Source organism: Urocitellus parryii, chromosome X, assembly GCF_045843805.1.
Source record: "Urocitellus parryii isolate mUroPar1 chromosome X, mUroPar1.hap1, whole genome shotgun sequence".
Taxonomy (NCBI): domain Eukaryota; kingdom Metazoa; phylum Chordata; class Mammalia; order Rodentia; family Sciuridae; genus Urocitellus; species Urocitellus parryii.
This window is the reverse complement of record NC_135547.1, coordinates 126,176,545-126,197,213: the sequence shown is the minus strand read 5'-3', so window position 1 is coordinate 126,197,213 and position 20,669 is coordinate 126,176,545. Positions and strand designations below refer to the sequence as shown.

Below are 20,669 nucleotides of genomic sequence, written 5' to 3'. Positions count from 1 at the left end.
TTGAACTTAGGATCCTTTTGCCTCAGCCTCCCAAATTGCTGGGAGCCACTCACACCAGGTGCATTTATTGTCCTCTAATGGAGCCCCTGATGTACGTGTTTTGCCTAGTGTCTTTTTCCCTCTACAAGGTGCAATTCCAGGGGCTGGGAATGTGGCTCAGGCGGTGGCGCGCTCGTCTGGCATGCGTGCGGCCCGGGTTCGATCCCCAGCACCACATACCAACAAAGATGTTGTGTCCGCCGAGAACTAAGAAATAAATATTAAAATTTCTCTCTCTCTCTCTCTCTCTCCCCCCTCTCTCTTTAAAAAAAAAAAAAGGTGCAATTCCATGAAGACAGGGACTTGGCTCTGTTTTGTTTGCTGCTGTATCCACAATGCATGGGCTAGTGACTGGCACATAGTAAGCAGATGATCAATAAACACTCTTTTAAGTGAATGAATGGATCTGAGGATTTTAAAAAATGTTTTCCATTCATTTACACATCACACTCATTCATTTAGCATGAATATATAGCTCCAACTGTGCACCTGACAGATATTACCATGTATAGGGCAGATAGGGTCTGTGCCCACTTGAAGTAGATAGAGGGTCTGGATGACTGACCTGACTTACCCTGTGACACAGAAACTATACAGCGAAACCTTTTCCTCCACCACTTATAAACTAGTGGAAGTACAAACACATGTGCGCGCGCGCGCGCGCGCACACACACACACACACACACACACACCTAGCTAATCATGATATCAGGATGTGAGAAATATGGTGATGGGGGAAGGACAGACTGCCACAGCAGTACTTGGGAAGTATACCTAACCCAGACTTAGGAAATCAGGGAAGAGTTCTGTGAGGAAGTGATATGAATTCTGGCATCTGGAAAATAAGTAGGAGATTGCTTGGTCAGGGGGATTGCAGTGCTTGCTGAGGTGGTGCAGAGAGGACAGCCTGGCATGGTTCAGGAACATTAAGTGGGCAGGTCATAGGGGGTTAGTGCTAGAAAAAGATGAAGCTGGAGAGATGAGTGGCCCACTGACAGGTTCTGAGATCTGTTGAGGATTTAGGTGTTCTCCCAAGAATGATGGGAAACTATGGCAGGGTTTCCTCTATGTGGGAAGTGTGGTGGCATGGACTAGATTGGAGTTTTTGAAAGCCTGTCTGACCACAGTGTGGGGAACCTATTGGAGGGGAGCAAGGATGGAGTAGGGAGACCAGAGAGCAAACCCTTGTACAACCCAGCCAGAAATGATTCCAGAATGTTGGTCTGAATGGCTGCAGAAGTGGCGGAGAAGGAGGGAAATGGAACAATTTAAAAGAGATTTCAGAGGAGGAATTGTGAGGATGTGATGATTGCCTGGAAAGGGGATGTTTATTTAGGTTTCTAGTTGGACAAGTCCCTGGGTGGAGGCATCTCCTCCCAGCTGGGAACAGTGCTGAGGCTAGGGAAAAGTTCCTTGATTTCAGCATTAGAAGCAGTGAGTTGGAGCAGAGATAGCCAATAGACCCAAAAGGCAATTATACTCTTGTCCTTTGTTGATTCCTATTCATTGGTTTTGATTCCTGAGGCTCTATTAAAAAGGTCTGTGAGAATGAGTCCATAGAGTGGGTCATGATTAATTAGTGGTGTCTGCCATGGGCATGTCAAAAGGGTTGTGAAGGTGAATCCAGTGGAGTGTGTCACAATTGATTGGTGATGTCTGCTGTGTGCATTGGAGACTGGCAGCTGGGTTGTGTAGTTATTGTAGCTCAGTAGCAAATGGAAGGATGTGAATAAGGTTGCCAAGGTTGAGAGCTCAGTATAAAAAGAGAAATGTTTAGAGTCAAGTTTTGAGGAAATGAACCTTTTAGAAGTTGCTTAGAGGAGTAGGAAAGATCAGGGGAGGTAGAGAAAAACAGATAACTAGGAGGAAACCAGGAGAGTTCAATATTGTGGGAGCCAAGGAAAGAGGCATTTCTAGAAGAATGGGGTGTTAGCATGTCAAATGATGCTGAGAGGTCTGAACCTGGGTTTAGCATACTTTTTCTTTAAAAGGCCAGTGAGTAAATATTTTCAGCTTTGTGGGCCATACAGTTCCTGCCTCAGCAATTCAATTCTGCCACTGTAGCCTGAAAGCAGCCACAGTCAGTACGTAATTGTATGGTATGACTGTGTTGCAATAAAATTTTATTTGCAAAAACAGTCAGTGGGCCAGATCCAGCCTGTGGGGGTTGTAGTTTGTAGATTCTTTTCTAGAAGATAAAGACGAGCACAGGCCTTTGCCATTAGCTGCATAGGATTCTCCTGATAGACGGAGGGAACGAATTAGGCTGAGGGGAAATGAGACTGAGAAAAGAAGGAATGAGATAGGATGATGGCTGGATGGGAAAGTGGGACCAGGAAGGGCTTGCTTTCTTATAGCTTAAATGCTGATGAGAAGGAGCCATCAGAAAGGGAGGGGTGAAATGCAGGGGAAAGGGGAGGTGTTAAGAAGTGAGGACGAAGGAGATCCAGGGCCTAAGCAGGGAAGGGTCCTAGAACTGAGTCAGGCAGCTTCCAGTGTTGGAGGAGGGGAGTGCTGGTGTGGATGCCTTTGGCAGTGATGTGGAACCAATTCTGTAATAAGGATCTAGTAAAAGTTTGAAGTATTAAGAAGCCTGAAAACACGCACTGCTTTTATAATAGACTAGAATGGGTGATTCTGGAAAGAGACCTGAGGCAGCCTTTTGTGGGCCACTCAACTGCACATTCTATTTTATCCCACTTCCAACAGCCTTTAAAATAAGTTTTGACTTGTATAGACCCACAATCCCTTATCCATAATTTTAAAAGTCCAGAAACTTCTAATAAATATGGTTTTCTCGAGTGCAGTTTGTATTTGGTGGCAAAGCCTTACTCATTTTAGGGTGTGAGGCTGGCATTGTTGCTGTGCCTCCAGTTTGTCTGAATTAGCATGCTTCTGTGAGAAATTGTTACTGTGTGTGATTGCAAGGTCCTGCCCCAGCAGCCACCGAAAGGGTTTTATCTTTTATGGAGAATATTCCCTATTTGAAAATTTGGAAAGGGATGAATTCCCAAAGCCCCTTGACCCTGGTAATGTGAGATAAGAGTGTATCCTACCTGGTGTAAGCCAGTAAGTCCTCTGTATCTCCCATTGAGTGGGGGAACTGCCTTGCCCACACCACAGGTGTTCAGGTGACTTGCTGATTAACGAAAGAGGTTTCCTATGTCAATGCCAGTGGCGGCCCTACAATATGCTCATGTTCTCTCTGGTGCCTGGGCCTTTGTGGCTGCCATGTTCTTGGTTGCTGTCTGTTGCATGGTCTCCTTGCCCTGTGGAGCAACTCCTTTAAATGGCTGTGCTGCTTCTTCTAGGCACTTTGGCTGGGGTCATCGATCTTGCAGTCGACTGGATGACGGACCTGAAGGAAGGAGTCTGCCTGTCTGCCTTCTGGTACAGCCATGAGCAGTGCTGCTGGACATCCAATGAAACTACTTTTGAGGACAGGGACAAGTGCCCCCTGTGGCAGAAGTGGTCAGAGTTGTTGGTGAATCAGTCAGAGGTGGGTGTCTGTGCAGGGGCCTGGCTGGGAATCCCCACCAGTCTGTGATACGTGAATGCGCATGCTTTCTACCTTCTTTTTCCTTATTTTTTCCACAGTGCTGCGAATGGGACCCAGGGCCCAGTGCATGCTAAGCAAGCATTCTACCATTGAGCTACACCCCAGCCCTTTTTATTTTATTTTGGGGTAGTTTCTTGCAAAGCTTCCCAGGCTGGCCTTGAATTTGCTATCCTCCTGTCTCATCTTTCCAAGTGTCTGGGGTTATAGGCACAGCCACTGTGCTTGCTTGCTTTCAGTTTTAAGATGTCCCTGGTGTAATTCTAGGATGGCTTGTTTTCTTCTAGCTCTAATGCTACTTCTGAAACTTCACTTGGAAGAAAATACTTCTCTACTGTTTTATGTACATGGTGTGTGTGTGTGTGTGTGTGTGTGTGTGTGTGTATCTCTTTATGTATGTAAAAGCCTTTTGTCTGCCTTTTTCTTACCAAGGGTGGTTTTTGATCATGCTAAAGAACTAGTGCTGATTTTTATGCCTTCTAATAGAGGAGAAAAGATGTTACATTTTTAAAAAATAACAGCTTTAATGAGATATTTTACAGTTCATATGGTTCTTCCATTTAAAATGTACAATCCAATGGCCTTTAGTATATTCACAGAATTGTGTAACTATCACCATAATCAAATTTTAGAACATTTTCATTACCTCTTCCCTCAAAACCCTGTACCCATGAGTAGTCACTCCCATGTTCCCCCAACCTGCCAGTCTGAGGCAACCACTAATCTACTAGCTGTCTATAGATTTGCCTCTTCTATACATTTCACATAAGTGGAATCACGTATAATGTGCCCTTTGTGTCCCTTGAGAATAATGGCTCCTTCATGTTGTAGCATGAACCAGTACTTCCTTTTCATGACTGGACAATATTTCATTGTATGGATAGATTACTTTTTATTTATCAATTCATCAGTTGATGAACATGAGTTGCTTCCACTTTCTTGGCTATTCTGAATGATGCTGTTATGAACATCTGTATGCAAATTTTTGCATGGACATACATTTTATTTCTCTAGGGTATGAGTGGAACTTCTGGGTCAGATGGGAACTCTATGTTGAATCTTTTGCGGAACTTCCAGAATGTTTTCCAAAGTGGCTGCATCATTTTACATTCCCACCAGCAGTATATGAGGGTTCCAATTTGTCTACCTTCTTGCCAACACTTGCTAATATTTTTTTTATTATTCCTAGCCTAGTGAGTGGGAAGTGGTATCTCATTGTCATTTCAGTTATCATCCCCCATTGCATTTTATGACTGCATTACAGAGGATGTTTCTGGACCTTCTATGAAGAAAATGTCTAAGGCATAGAGAATGTTATGGTGATGCACAGATCCAGTGCTTATCTTCTTGGCAATTATGGCCTCATATCTTTATAAAAATCTTAGCTCTGGAAAGGGTTAACTTCTTACTAAATTCAGTGGTTACCACAATGAATAGGGGTCATTGATGAATCAGAAAGCCAGGTGACGACACTTAGTGGCCAAGCTTCACGTTAGTAGTATTGGGAGGACTCTTCAAGGTAGAACTATGCTTGGAAGATATATGTATTGTATTCGTACATCTCCTTCCTTCCCCACTTTTTTGTTCTTGTCTGACTCACTTACCACAGCTGAGGACATTTGGAATGCACTTTGCCATTTTGCTAAACCTCTGTCTCAGAGGAATTGAAAATTTATTCTTTCACATCTCATAAGTAGACAGGGATCTTGAAATCTCACACATTCTCAATGCTCTCCATTACTTCCAAAAAGAAATTCTCTACCTGGTTTGGTGGTAGTGGGCAGGCGGGATTGGCTGGCTTCCATATTTTATTTCTTCTCTCATAGTCACAATATACATTTGAGGGGAAATATGGCTGTCGATCTTTTCAACTGATTTTCAGATTTATACTTTGATTCAAAGAATTACTGTTTGCAAGAGTGAGAAGTTATTTTTAGCTTCCCCAAAAAGTCCATATTTAAGTGGGTGAAAGGTATTCCTCAGTCTGATTGCTCACCACATAGGGTGTGAGTATATGTGCTTGCAGTGCAGCTTCCAGGAACATGTTGTTGCTTTTAATAGGCACACATGTGGCTGTGGCCGTGGCCAAACTTGTAGGTGATCTCTCTTTCCTTTCCCCCTCACTTGAGTAATCCAGATGGTAATAGAAGCTGAGGTCTAAAAAATGAGGTCTCCACTCAGCAGATCAGGTCCTTGACCCAAAGACCCCAGACTGTGTTTTTGGTTGAGAAACCATTCTCCACACATCAGATAATTTGGAGTAAATGGCTCAGTGAATTATTCTGAAGGAGATGATCAAGCATTTCCACTCAAATTGTGCCTCTCAAATGTCCGTGTGCATGAGAATCGCCCAGAGAACTTGTTAAACCACACAGAGCTGAGTTCCAGCCCATAGTGTCTGATTCAGCAGCTCTGGGGTGGGGCCGCTCTAATAAGCTCCCAGGTGATGCTGATGCTGCTGGTCCATGAACCATACTTAGAGGAGCCGTCTTCCAAAACACAGTTCTGAAGCTTACTCATTGGCAATGCAGTGTCTTGCTGCGGTATGGGTGTGGCTGTAATGAAAGCTAGGAGAGGCCAACCCACCACAGACAAGACAAAACAAATCTTCCCAAGTCTTGGAGGCAGAGTTTTCTGTGTCACACCTTTTATTAACTCTAGTGCAAGTGGTAATTACAACTCAGCAGCATTCATGGTTTCCATTACTGCAAAAATTTCACCCAGTGGAAGGTAGGTGTAAACAACTCCTGGAGGAACACTGGGTGCTGTTTGTGTGTAGTGACTGTAGCAATAGCAAAAAATGACAAATCCAACACTGGCCCCTTTGTTTATGTGGGACAGGGCAAACCAGTTCAGTCCCATCTCAAGATGGAGGGTGTGGGGTTGAGTAGTTGCTCAGGTCTGCTGTGGCTCATGTTTTCTTTCTTGTTTTGTGTCTGTTGTTTAGGGTGCCAGCGCTTACATTTTGAACTACTTAATGTACATCCTGTGGGCATTGCTGTTTGCATTTTTGGCAGTCTCTCTGGTGCGTGTATTTGCGCCATATGCCTGTGGTTCTGGTATACCAGAGGTGAGTTGTGGTTGAATTTCTTTTGTACCAATAATAAGAGTAGCAAATAATTGTGTAGCACTGTAGTGCCAAGCACAGTTTCAAGTATCTAGCATCTGTCAACACATTTATTCCTCACAATAAGCCTGTGAGGTAAGTACTATCAGTCTTCATTTAACAGTCAATGAAACTAAAGGCTAGACAGGTTAAGTAACATGCTCAAGGTCACTAAACTGGTAAGTTGTGAGTTGAACTCAGAAATTTGACTTCAGGATTAATACTCTATCTTCAGGATTTTTGCTCTGTTGTGTCTTAGATGATTAAATGCCTATCTTTATAAAGCAGACTGAACTTTTGTAGCATGTGAGATCAGAGTTCATTAACCATCTACATAAATCTGGCACTGTAATAACTCATAAGTGCATTTATCATGTAATGTGAAAACAGACAATACTGGAGGATCATTGCTGAGAACATTTACTGAACATCAAACTCCTTTGCCACATTTTGCTCTTCTGGTGACAAGGTAATAGCAATCTTGAAAAAATTAATTCTTCTTTTAGTGCATGTACTAGGAATGTAGCCCTGTGAACTTAGAGTTCTTGTAAATAGTTTTCAGCGCTTTTATGTGACCAGGGTAGGAGGGAAGTGACCTCATCCATCAACAAGAATACCTGAGACTGAACTTGAAAGCTAGGAGGATTGACTGGGCAGAATAATGATAACTGAGCTGATTCCCAAAAAAGCCCAGACAATGAAAATTTTAGCCAGAAATAATGTTTGAAGTTCTTATATTTTCATTTAATCAATGCAATTCAGTTCTCCTTTGGCTTGGCACTTCAGCAATGCCCACAGGCAGTGGAGATAGTGAGTTTAGAGATGGAGTTATGGGCTAGTCGTGGCAATGGATCTACACCCTTCTGGGTGCCTTCCCATACTGACTATTATCCAGCTAGTTTACAGAAAGAGATGGAGTGATTAAAAGATGGTCACAGGAAAAATTCAACATGGTCTCATTTCAGAAAAGAGAAGAAACAGTCAATATGCCATACTGAATTTTGATGGCTTATTTTAACATATTGCTTCAGGAACCAAAAAAACAAGCTGTATTACCATCCTGTTTCCTCAGTGCAGCCAATTCTGCTATAATGAGACATATGTACTCTGAAAAATTACTGCTGTGCAGAATGGCACTGTAGAAACCATGGGTTTATGGGGAAAATGGGCTAGAAGGGCACAACACTCAAAAACTTCCCCAGTGGAAGACAACCATTAGACTTTTCCACTCTACTTTTTGGGTCCATTTTGAGTTTTAAATGAGATAATGTGTGTAAAGCTCACAGAGCAATGCGTAGCAATTAGGAAAAAGAATTTAAAAAATTTGTATCATGAAGGACATTATTAAAATAATAGCATTAAAAAAAATTTCCCCAGTGACACAGATTTAAAAATTAGGACCCAAATAAAAATAGTAGTAATGCAGTGGTACACATGTCAAATGGCTAAAAAATATGTAAATTCTACAATACATATGTCACTTATTTTTTTTATTTGTTGTAATTAGTTATACATGACAGCAGAATGCATTTTGACACATTGTACACAAATGGAGCACAATTTCTTCCATTGGCTGTATGTGATGCAGAGTCACACTGGTCATGCAATCATACATGTACATAGGATAATAATGTCGGTCTCATTCCACCATCCTTCCTACCCCCACCCTCCCTCCCCTCCCCTCACTCCCCTCTACCCAATCCAAAGTTCTCCATTCTTCCTTACCGGCTGCATTATGGATCAGCATCCACTTATCAGAGAAAACATTTGGCTTTTGTTTTTTTCAGATTGGCTTATTTTGCTCAGCACCAGCTCCATCCATTTACCTGCTAAAGCCATAATTTCATTCTTCTTTAAGGCGGAGTAATATTCCATTGTGTATATATGCCATGTTTTCCTTATCCATTCATCTGTTGAAGAGTACCTAGTTTGGTTCCATAGCTTAGCTATTGTGAATTGAGCTGCTATAAACATTGATGTGGCTGCGTCACTGTAGAATGCTGATTTTAAGTCCTTTGGATACAGACAAAGGAGTGGAATAGCTGGGACAAATGGTGGTTCCATTTCAAGTTTTCTGAGGAATCTCCATACTGTTTTCCATAGTGGATGTACCAATTTGCAGTCCCACCAGCAATGTATGAGAGTACCTTTTCCCCACATCCTTGCCAACACTATTGTTGTTTGTATTCTTGATTGCCATTCTGACTGGAGTAAGATGAAATCTTAGAGTAGTTTTGATTTGCATTTCTCTAATTGCTAGAGATGTTGAATATTGTTTCATATATTTGTTGATCGATTGTGTTTCACTCTTGAAAAAAACTTGATGTGTGTTTATGGAAGTGAGTATCAGAAGGGATGCAGCATATGAGTTCCTATGAAGGGGTGGAAGGAGGGTATGTTAGTCAGCTTTTCATCACTGTGACTTGAGGAAAACAACTTAAAGGAGTAAATATTTATTTTGGTTCATAGTTTCAGAAGTTTCAGTGTGTGATAAGCTGACTCTGTTCCTTTGGGCCTGTGGTGAGACAGTGCATTATGGCAGAAGGGCATGGCAGAGAAGCTGCTCAGCTCATGGCAGCTGGGAATCAAAGAGAAAGAAAGAAGCTGGGGACAAGATATAGTCTTCAAGGGTTTGCTTTCATGGATCCGTTCCCTCCAAGTAGGTCCCACCTCCTACAGTTTCCACCATCTACCATTCAGCTATCAATCTGCTAATGGATTAATCCATTGATAAGGTTAGAAGCCTTATGATCCAATCACTTCCCAAAGACCCCTGCCTCTGAACATTGCTAAATTGGGGACCAAACTTAGAACAGTTAGCCTTTGGGGGACATTCCAGATCCAAACCATAACTGAGGGTGATCTGAAATCAGAGGGGAAGTTGTGATGTCAGGTATAGACAGTCATGGCTAGCACATGGACTGGTACATGTGTGAAATATGTGCAATTTGTGTTTTTCTACATGGCTCTGTTCAACTGGGTGCAGTTTTCTGCATTCACCTCATATTTTTTTTCTGGAGGAAATTGTGTATTAACAGGCACAAACTTTATGCTCAAGTTTCTCTCTAATATATGAATAGCATTGGGACCAATTTGCATTTTTAAATCAGGTGTTATATAAAAGTGACTGTATTTTATGTGGTGCCCAAAGCCTAAGGCACCCTGGACAATAAAAAGGACAGATCATCGTTGGCATCCCATTTTATGAACCCAGTGCCCACCAGTCAGTGTTTTGACTCAGGCCTTTCCAAAATAAGGAGATGGTCAGTGGGGAATTGGAAAATCTAAAGCAGCAACATAAGACACCATGGGCAGGCTCCTCACCCTCTAAGGATCAGAGATGTGTGGCTCATGGAGAGAGAAAGCTCAAACGTGAGCTCTGTCTTTGAGGGTTTTGTGACTTTTTCTTCTCTAAAGTGGGCATCATTATCGGAGATAGCTGAACTCAAAAGGAGTCAAATACTGAGTTGAGCATTTAAGTTTCTTATGTGACAAAAGTACAGGAAATATTGACAAAAATATGAGGTCATGTGAAGAAAGTAATTTTCAGAAGAATATGTAAAATATGATTGTAGTCATATAAAGTCCACAAACAGTCAAATTGAAACAACATATGTGCTAATGTGGTCAAGAAAGGAGGAGAGGGCATCCCTTTTTTGGGACCCCTCCCTCTTTGGTAGCTCTGCTTTCTTTCTATTACTCTAATAAATCCTGTTACTCTGTTACTTTGCTCTCAAAAAGAGAAAAGAAAGGCAGAGAAAAGGTGAGGGAAAGGAGGAAGGTTCCATTTGGGAGGCAAACAGGGAATTCACTCTTTTATCTCTTCTACTTGGTAGTGGGTTTGTGGGTGCTTCTTTTATCAACATTCTTTTAAGCATAGGTAAGTGTGTAATAGATTCATTTTTCTATTTATAAAAGTTTTCACCTCAATCTTTTCAAGTATCAGGAACCAATGGAAGTTTTGTAATTAAGTATGGTTATGACTCATCAGTAGCAAAGTTTTCACTGTTATCATTTCAAAGCTGGAAATCCCTCCCATAAGGCTGCAGTGCTCTAGCACTGAGCTATGCCCCAACTCAAGGCACGTTTCTAAAAGTGCTCATCCTCCCTCTCAGAACTTATTCTAAGTTGATGTTTCTGTTCCTTACAAAACATGAACACTTGTGCAAATATTGATCAATCAGAAAGGGTTCTGGTTTTAAGGGTAACATCACCCAGTCACAAATCCACTGCATTAAAGCCCTGCTTGCTTCAGTCTCTATGAATTCAAATTAAAGCAAATGATTGGATTTTGGCATCTACTGGGAATGAATTTGCCTTCTTTAGTTCCTAATTTGATCATGACAATTTTATAAAATCATTTTAGAGAATTATAAAATACCTAATACACTGTTCAGTTCGCCACATGTCATGGCTGGCAAAGGCTCAGGTAATTTCGATGCTTGTAATATTCTAAATGGTATTACGCTTTTAAACTGTACCCTGGGGTCCAAATCCACATTAACTAACTGACAAAAAATTACAGATAATTTTATTTGAGGCAACACAAAAGGGCAGGATTGTGGCAGGCATAATAAAACATCCCTTAAATAAAGCGATCTCAGATTCCCCAGAGCACAAGCTCAATCAGTTCAACTACCACTAGTTAAATACTAGTTTAACCACTGCTAGTTGGTCTGCTATTAGTTCAAGGCTAGTTCAAAAAATACTCTCTGATTATGGCTCAGAGATCTCATGTAAGTTCTAGAGGAAGGAGCTCTCAGAGTTTTTGGGAATGCACAAGTGCGTGCGTGTGTGCAAGTGTGTGCTCTCTCCTTTCCCTTCCCCTCACTCTCACCCCTCCTTGCTCTCCTTGAATTAAGAAACATATCTCTATCAATAATTCCTGAGGTGAAAATGGTCCTGTCCACAGACCTTTAAAATTAGAGGATTCATTCAATAACCTTTCCAAAATCACCAAAGTTGATCTGATGTTCAGTAGAAAAAGCTAGTGAAAAAATAGAGTGTTTCAGGGCTGTCCCTGAAATGTCAAGAAATTAGGAATAGCTGTATTACTCTTTTCAGGAATGAAGCACTTTAGAATCACCTGGGAAGGCTATAAAAATTCCTATACTTGGATGCACCCCAGATCAACTATAGCAGATCTCTGCAGTGAGAGCCAATTCTCAATATTTCCTAACTTGCTGGGTAATTCTGATGAGCATCAAGGTTGAGAAGGATTTTCATAGCTATTTGAGGAATTGCTTAGATGGCAGAGCACTGCTCAGAAGGAGGCATTTTGAAGTTATGTAAATGACACTGATAAGAGATAACATTGTACCATCATGTATTACACAATGGGAAAACAAAATTGACCAGTAATTTCACTGAATTCTTATCTAATTAATCTATGATTAGAGGTTTGCAAATTGCCACCTTAGCAGTGAACACTCACTCCATTTTAGCCAAGTATGAGAGAGGTTGGAGGTAGAAGTTATTTTGCTATCAGTGATGCTTCTATCTATGCAAAAGAATACCATTTAGTGGCAAATGTTTTCTCTGATATAAGGTGACTGACTCATAGAGGGGTAGGGAGAGGGAGCATGGGAGGAATAGATGAACTCTAGATAGGGCAGAGGGGTGGGAGGGGAAGGGAGGGGGCAGGGAGTTAGCAATGATGATGGAATGTGATGGACATCATTATCCAAAGTACATGTATGAAGACATAACTTGGTGTGAATATACTTTGTATATAATCAGAGATAGGAAAAATTGTGTTCTATATGTGTAATAAGAATTGGGATGCATTCCACTGTCATGTATTTAAAAAATAAAAGCAATTAAAAAATACCATTTAGGGAAGTGGACTTCAGTATACAAAGTTAATCACCAAGATTAGTATCCAGTTGAATTCTAAATGTATTACACAAAGGCTCATATGTGCCTATAGGAAGAAAGTCATTATTTGGTGAAGTGGAGCAAGTCTGAAAATGGAGCAGGATGTTTCCCTGTATTCAGTCTTTTCCAATACAAGAGGGTAGGATTTGATGGAAGGGAAAAATTTGGAGAGCAGATTGTACACTGTCCTGGATAGTATTATTAAAACTCCTATCCTCCTCTCCATTCTGTCTGGAGCATAAATCATCCAGTCTATCTATGCTGAGTACACTACCCTCGCATTAGTCAATAGCTATCTTGGTTATCAGATTGATTGCAGTTCTTCTGTTCAAGTAACTCTCATTTTATTTAATAATGGCCCCAAAGAATAAGAGTAGTGATGCTGACAATTTGCATATTCCAAAGAGAAGTTGTAAAGTCATTCCTTTAAGTGAAAAGGTGAATGTTCTTGACTTATGGAAAGAAAAAGTATTGTATGCTGAGGTTGTTAAACTCAATGATAAGAATGAATCTTCTGCCCATGAAATTATGAAGAGGAAAAAAACATTTCATGCTGATTTTGCTGTTGCTCCTAGAACTGCAAAAGTTATGGTCATAAGTTGTAGATGAATGCTTAGTTAAAATAGAAAAGCCATTACATTTTTGGGTGGGAGACATGAACAGAAAATGCGTTCTAATTGATATAATGTTCTATTTTATTATTAGTTATTGTTAAATTCTTATGTGCCTAATTTATAAATTAAACTTTATCATAGGTATGCATGCATAGAGAAAAACATAGTATATATAGGACTTGGTACTATCTGAGGTTTCAGACATGCACTGGGGGTCTTGGAATATATCCCTGTGGGTAAGTGGGGGGACTACCATAATTCAAACTTTTGTTAATATAATATCAAATTGAAGACACATCAAAAACTAAGATAGCTTCTCTTCATGTGCTTTAGTGAATCTATCTTGGATGCATTACAGCTCTTTTTCTACCTATGGCTGGAAGCTTTTCAATCCCCCTTGCTCTCTGTCCTCTGTTTCAGATAAAGACCATTTTGAGTGGCTTTATCATCAGGGGCTACTTGGGGAAATGGACCCTGCTAATCAAGACAGTCACCCTGGTGCTGGTTGTATCATCTGGCCTGAGCCTTGGGAAGGAAGGGCCACTGGTACATGTGGCTTGTTGCTGTGGCAACTTCTTCAGCAGCCTGTTCTCCAAGTACAGCAAAAATGAGGGCAAAAGGCGTGAGGTGAGCCAGCTCAGCTTCCATCTGTGGGGAAGGATTCTTCTCAGGGCCCTGGATTCCCTGACCCCTGCCTTTGGCTCACCTGCACAGAGCATACTTATAATGATTTGCTTTGCAGGTGCTTTCAGCTGCTGCTGCTGCTGGAGTGTCTGTGGCCTTTGGTGCTCCCATCGGAGGTGTACTGTTCAGTCTAGAGGAGGTGAGAAGGGGCAGTGAGGGCATTTGTGGTTTTGAGTGGCAAGGCATATGTGGGTGGTTGGCAGAGCAGAAAGCCTTCATCTACCCTTGGGAGATTAAACTCACAGAAGTACTGAATAAGGTTCCTTCAGTTAACTGAGGAGCCACAATTTCCACCATTAGATATGTTTTCAAGTATTTTTTAAAGAGTGATATAAACTCTTTAAAGTTTGAATGTTTTTTTTTTTTCACATGCAGAAGCGAGAGTAAAATAAAGGAAAGGGCGGGGGGAGGATAAGAATACATAACAACCAATCAAATTCAAATTAATAGCTGAGTGAAAAGAAGGCTAGTAGAGTAAAGGAAGGAGAAGGGAGAGGGGAGGGAAATTGGGAGGGAAAAGGGAAGGATCATGAACTGAAATTGATTTTCATGCATGTATGAGTTTGTCATAATGAACCCAACTACTATGTATAACCATAAAGCTCCAATAAAAAATATTGCCAATATAATTTGGGGGGAGATTTATAGTATCTTCTCTCTCATAACCAAATTGGGTTCTATTTTGTTTTTGAAACCTGAGTGGATCAATCGTATGATTGGCAAATGTTTTTTGAAAAGGGCTAAACAATAACTATTTTAGGCTATGTTGGCCACACAATTTCTGCTACAGCCAGTCAACTCTGCTGTTGTAGCAGGGAAGCAGCCAGACAGTGCCTCCATGAGTGGGCATGGCTATGTGCCCTGAAAGCTTTCCTTGTGGACACCAAAATCTGAATTTCATGTAATTCTCAAATGGCACAAAAACTGTTCTTCTTTTGAATAGATATTTCATGTCATAAGTTGCTTTTTTTCTTTTCTGACTATTAAAAAGGTAAAAACCATTCACAATTCGTGTGCCATATATATATTGCTGGCCAGAATTTTCCAATCCTTCATCTTTCTGTTGTCTATAGAATCAAATCCAGAGTTTTATTTACATTTTGGAGGACCTATGTGCTGTGAACACTATTGGCAATATTATGAGTAAATATTTTTGTCTCTCTCTCTCTCTCAGTGATGGGGATATAACCCTGGGTGGGTGTCGAGCATGCTGAGTGTTCCCTCAACCACTGAGCTACACCCCTAGCTCTTTACTTCTCTTAAAACATAGCTCAAACCAGGCATAGTGCTGCATGCTTGTAATTCCAGCAACTCAGGAGGCTGAAGCAGGAGGATTGCAAGTTTGAGGTCAGCCTTGGCAACTAGTGAGACCCTGTCTCAAAATTTTAAAAGACTGGGGATGTAGCTTAGTGGTAGAGCACTGCTGGGTTCAATGTCCAATACCCTGACAAAAGAAAAAAGAAAGAAAAATATGAACTCAAACCTACATTGATTAGTATCTAATCAATATAGTATCTATGCCACTTTTCCACATAGATTCCCTAAATATCTTTATTGGTGCATTTTGGTCACAGTTAAACCTAGACTGATGAAGTATGTGCCACTTACCTTTTGTCTTAGATTGTATTTTTCCTGCTAAGTGCCAGCAGGTAGATACTGACACAAGGGGAAGGGATCTGAGCTGCTTTTTCTCTGGCCAGTCTCCAATTTTCTTCTTGTTTGTCCCAGGTCAGTTACTATTTTCCTTTGAAGACCCTGTGGAGGTCATTTTTTGCAGCCTTGGTGGCAGCCTTCACACTGCGATCCATCAACCCCTTTGGAAATAGCCGCCTTGTTCTCTTTTACGTGGAATACCACACACCTTGGTACATGGCTGAACTGTTTCCCTTCATCCTGCTTGGAGTCTTTGGGGGCTTGTGGGGAACCCTCTTCACCCGCTGCAACATTGCCTGGTGCAGGAGGCGCAAGACCACCAGGCTGGGGAAGTACCCGGTACTGGAGGTCATCGTGGTGACAGCTATCACTGCCATCATTGCCTACCCCAACCCCTACACGCGCCAGAGCACCAGTGAGCTAATTTCTGAGCTGTTCAATGACTGTGGGGCCCTTGAGTCCTCCCAGCTCTGCGACTACATCAATGACCCCAACATGACTCGGCCTGTGGATGACATTCCAGACCGGCCAGCTGGGGTTGGGGTTTACACAGCCATGTGGCAGCTGGCCCTGGCACTGATCTTCAAAATCGTCATTACAATATTTACCTTTGGCATGAAGGTAAGTGAAGGGGAGGGTCAATGGGGAGGGGAGGTTCTGTGTCTTTCTGGGGAATGCACCCTCTTCTCCAAAATAAAATTGTGATGAGAAGGAGGGAAACTGAACTTTCTTGTATGTTCTCATGTGGTTGACATTCTTTTAATCAACAGGAAACAATTCTCTTAATAACTGACAACCCTGTGGAGTTGAAATTTTAATCTCGTTTTATAATCAAGGGTAGCTAAGGCCCAGAGGCCATAGATGGCTTTGTCAGACCCACAGTTTATGGGAGACAGAACTAGGCATCAAATTTGCCTCATCACCTTCACAGACCAGGGGTAAGCAGAAGTTTATCTGTCAGCTGGGTGATAGCAGGGAGTGGAAGAAGCCCAGGTTTGGCTTGAAGGGATCAGCAAATGCCTTGAGCTTCAGCTGTATCCTGAGCACTGTGCTAAGTCCCAGGAACACAGAGCCTGATACAGAATGCTGCCCTTAAAGAATATACCACTCTAAGAGAGACACATGCAAACCCAGTGTTTCGAGATGGTGTGATGAGTACCCTATATACCAGGACCACAGGATGAGAACATAGAGTAAGCATGTCCCTGGCCTGGGTGGGGCTAGGCTAGCAGGAGCTCCTTGTATATGTCCTCTCTTCATGGAAAGTGTTCCTGTGAGCTGTTTTTATTGTTCCTAGAATCAGAGGACAGAGCAGCTTTCATTCTTTTTAAAACACTCTGCTAAATCAGTTCAGATATACTTTGAAAATCCTTCCTAAAGAGCTTTCTTTCATGGACTCTGGCATTTGAGTTATTTTTGCCTTTTAAATTTTGGGAAAACGGAGGACAAGTTCATACAATATAAAAATGGATCATTTTGAAGTATACAAGTCATTGGCTCCTGGAAGCTGCTCATTTGGTCTTTGTCTCAATGGATTTACCTATTTTAGACTTTTCATATAAATGGAATGTGTAGCCATTTGTATCTGGCCTCTTTCACTGAGCATGGTGTTTTCAAGGTTTCTCTGTGATGTAGTAGGTGTCAGTGCTTCATTCCTTTTTTGTGGCTGAATACTATTCCATTCTATGGATATTCCACATTTTGTTTATCCTCTCATCCTTTGATGGACATTTGTGTTGTTTCCACCTCTTGGCTATTACGAATAGTCCTATTATTGCTTATTTTTTAAAAATATTAGAATGTGCACAGCTTGATGAATTTTCACAAAGCACACATGCTGTATAAACAGCACCCAGGACCAGAAACAGAGCATTACTCACCCTCCAAAGCCCCTTGTTATGTTCTATTACTCTTGCTTTTTATGTGATATTTCTGTGAATTTTCTCTTCAAAAAATCTAAAAACTGGTGAACTTGAGTATTTAGTAAAAAACACAAACCAGAATTTGTGCCTTAAGAACAAGGATGGACATCATTAAACAACTGACTGGTTCTAATCCATCAGCTCCTAGCAATGGGATTTATTTTCATGTCTGAGGAAGATGCTAGTAGCATCTTTGGTGCTTGCTGAGAGAAGTTTACTTTGAAGTGTCAGGGGATTAAATTACTGTGGAATAAGAGGAAGTTCAGAAAGAACAATTTCCTAAGGAATGTTTCAAATTCCAATAATTGCACATGAGGACCCAAACTGAACTTCTGAGGTTGAAGACGTACTTCCATCCTCAGATTGATGACCACCTGGGGCAGGCAGAAATGTGCCCAGGATCAGCAGTTGTATGGGATCCCCAAGAATGTGGGGAGTCAGGCATGTTCTGTAGCACGTATATGGTCACTAGGTAAACCAACATGTATTTTCATTCAGCTAAGTAGGTAGCATTCTGCTACCAACATCATTTTGGTTACATAGTCTGTTTCCTTGCTGCCTCTACCCTGGCTGGAAAAATATCAGAATGCCTCTTGGAAAATGTACTTCGTTAGGAAAAGGGTACTTTCCCTCATCTGTCTCTGACGAGTGTCCAGCAATCATCCTTTAAAGAGGGCAGTGAGCCCTTGAAAAGCCTTTTGGAAGACCCAGGCAGCTGCAACGATGCATTCAGCTTCTCTATTTTACCTGGGAGCAATTGCAGACCCTTCTATTCCATTTTCATGCTGTGACTTGACATTTAATTTTCAAAGCCAATCTGAATGACACAGCAAGAGGAGCAAGAAAGTGGTGAGAGTCTCAGGTGACAGATGCTCACTTTGAATGTTATTTGCAGTGAGGCTTATCATTCTTTAATCCACAGCAGGCAAACTAGCCAGCTTTTGAAGGAGAGGAAATGAAAGTGTCAAATTGCATTCTCTCCAAGTTGCAGTAGACTCACTTACTAAGCAGGTCAAATTGCTTGTCCCACCTCTTCCCAGCTGACTTGTTTTGAAGAGTTGCACCTCCTTTGAAGGCTAAAGCCAAAAGAGTGCTTGTTGAAGGGGGATTTCATTTCCTGGGGGTTAGGAGGCAGGAACTCGGCCTCCTTTCCTTAGTCTGCTTTTCTCTGTGTGCTCCCTCCAGATCCCCTCAGGCCTCTTTATCCCGAGCATGGCTGTGGGAGCCATGGCAGGCAGGATGGTGGGAATTGGTGTGGAGCAGCTGGCCTACCATCACCATGATTGGATAATCTTCAGGAACTGGTGCAGACCTGGGGCAGACTGTGTCACACCAGGACTTTATGCAATGGTGGGAGCTGCTGCCTGCCTAGGTATGTCTACAAGTAGGGAGGGAGGGAGTGGAATGCTGATCTGACTTAGAGGACGAGCATGAAGGAAGACAGGGACTTGGTCATTGGGATTACTCAGGATAGGCTAGGTTATGCTGCAGTAACAAGTAAGCTACATCTCAGTGGCTTAACATTTAGTGTTATATATCTTGCTCACAGCATTTATACACACACACATATATAGATAACATATATATTATATATACATGTATGTGTGTTCATAAGAGTCTTATCCACCCAGTCATTCAGAGGTCCAGGCTGATGGAGCTTTGATTCTTTTAAAGCTGTACTAGCTAGAACAACGATTCTCAGCCAGTAATTCTGATGTCTTGGGACACCTGGCAATGCCTAGAGACATTTTTGGTTATCACAAATGAGGGTGCCACTCAAATATAGTGAATAAAGGCCAAAGATACTGCTAAACTTGCTTTAGTGCATGGGACAATCCTGATAACAAGGAATGTCCTTAGTATTGAAGTCAAAAAACACTGGTTTAAGTTTATTGGATTAGTTGTTGGTTTGGATTGTCTCTTTAAATACCAAGGGATACAAAGTTGGGTCTGTCCCTAGTTTGATAACCCTAAGAATTTCTACAGTTTTCCAGATTATGGGTGCTTGCTCAATTGGAAGCCTATATAGCCCATGTAGGATCCACTCACCAAAAATCCAAGCATGTGCCCCTAGTCAGGTTACTTCCAGTTCCCTGATGCCAGGCCAAATTAGAATAAATATGAGGAGAACTGGAGTCTTATTTCTCTTAAGGAAAACTTGGAGACTTGGATTGAGCTGCATTTGGGGGTTGTGAGCCTGTCAGTTTTCACAAATTGTGCCCTAATAAGGGCTTTGGATTGAGTCCAAGAATTGCACTCCTCTCCTCTTCCATTGCAGGTGGAGTTACCAGGATGACAGTGTCACTGGTGGTCATCATGTTTGAATTAACTGGTGGTCTGGAGTACATCGTGCCCTTGATGGCAGCAGCTGTGACCAGCAAGTGGGTGGCCGATGCCTTTGGGAAAGAAGGCATCTATGAGGCCCACATCCACCTGAATGGGTACCCATTTCTTGACGTGAAGGATGAGTTCACCCACCGCACCCTGGCCACTGACGTGATGCGGCCCCGGCGGGGAGAGCCACCACTGTCGGTGCTCACCCAGGACAGCATGACCGTGGAGGATGTGGAGACTCTGATTAAGGAGACAGACTACAATGGCTTCCCAGTGGTGGTCTCCAGAGACTCTGAGCGTCTCATTGGGTTCGCCCAGAGGAGGGAGCTGATCCTGGCCATAAGTGAGTAAGGAGAGGGAAGATCACTTTTTTTACTGAGATGATTGGATGGCAGCGTTTGTACCCCTAGAAGTATTAAAGGAGTTTGAGTGAGTGTTCTTTGAGCCAGGGGCTGTGAAGCTTCAGTGCAGATCTGTCACCTGGAATCTGGTTAAAATGCAGATTCTGATTGAGCAGGCCTGGGTGGGGCCTGAGACTCTGCATTCCTCCAGAGCTCCCCAAGTCACACTGTGAGGAGCAAAGGTTTAAGCCCACACCCTGGAATAGACATACTTGGTTGGAAATTGACTTCCATGTGTGCAGGCAGCCATCAGGGCCCCATTACTACTAGGAGGCAAGCTATTTGCCACTGCATTTTAAAGAAGTTATTGGATAAAGTTGAGCAGGAAGTGATAATGTGAGATCCTGGAGTTGCCCAGGCCAAGCTGATCTCAAAGATGGGCTTTCAGGCAGGCTACCCAGCTGACTTAGGTGCTGAGTACTCTGCCTCTGATACCTGGCTGGCCCCTGCTCAAGTCTTTGCTACAGTGTATAACGTATGTCC

The 20,669-nt window shown here is 42.0% G+C and overlaps 1 protein-coding gene across 2 annotated transcripts in view; it reads left to right on the top strand.

Annotated features, from left to right (window-relative positions):
- Clcn4 (chloride voltage-gated channel 4) overlaps positions 1-20,669 on the top strand; it is a 72,273-nt gene that overhangs the window by 31,225 nt on the left and 20,379 nt on the right. For both annotated transcript variants that reach the window (XM_026395141.2, XM_026395142.2), the window contains exons 5-11: positions 3,351-3,538; positions 6,543-6,665; positions 13,613-13,819; positions 13,935-14,015; positions 15,605-16,150; positions 18,637-18,823; positions 19,730-20,128. In XM_026395141.2, the coding sequence (XP_026250926.1) occupies positions 3,351-3,538; positions 6,543-6,665; positions 13,613-13,819; positions 13,935-14,015; positions 15,605-16,150; positions 18,637-18,823; positions 19,730-20,128 (1,731 nt within the window). The remainder of the gene's footprint in view (positions 1-3,350; positions 3,539-6,542; positions 6,666-13,612; positions 13,820-13,934; positions 14,016-15,604; positions 16,151-18,636; positions 18,824-19,729; positions 20,129-20,669) is intronic.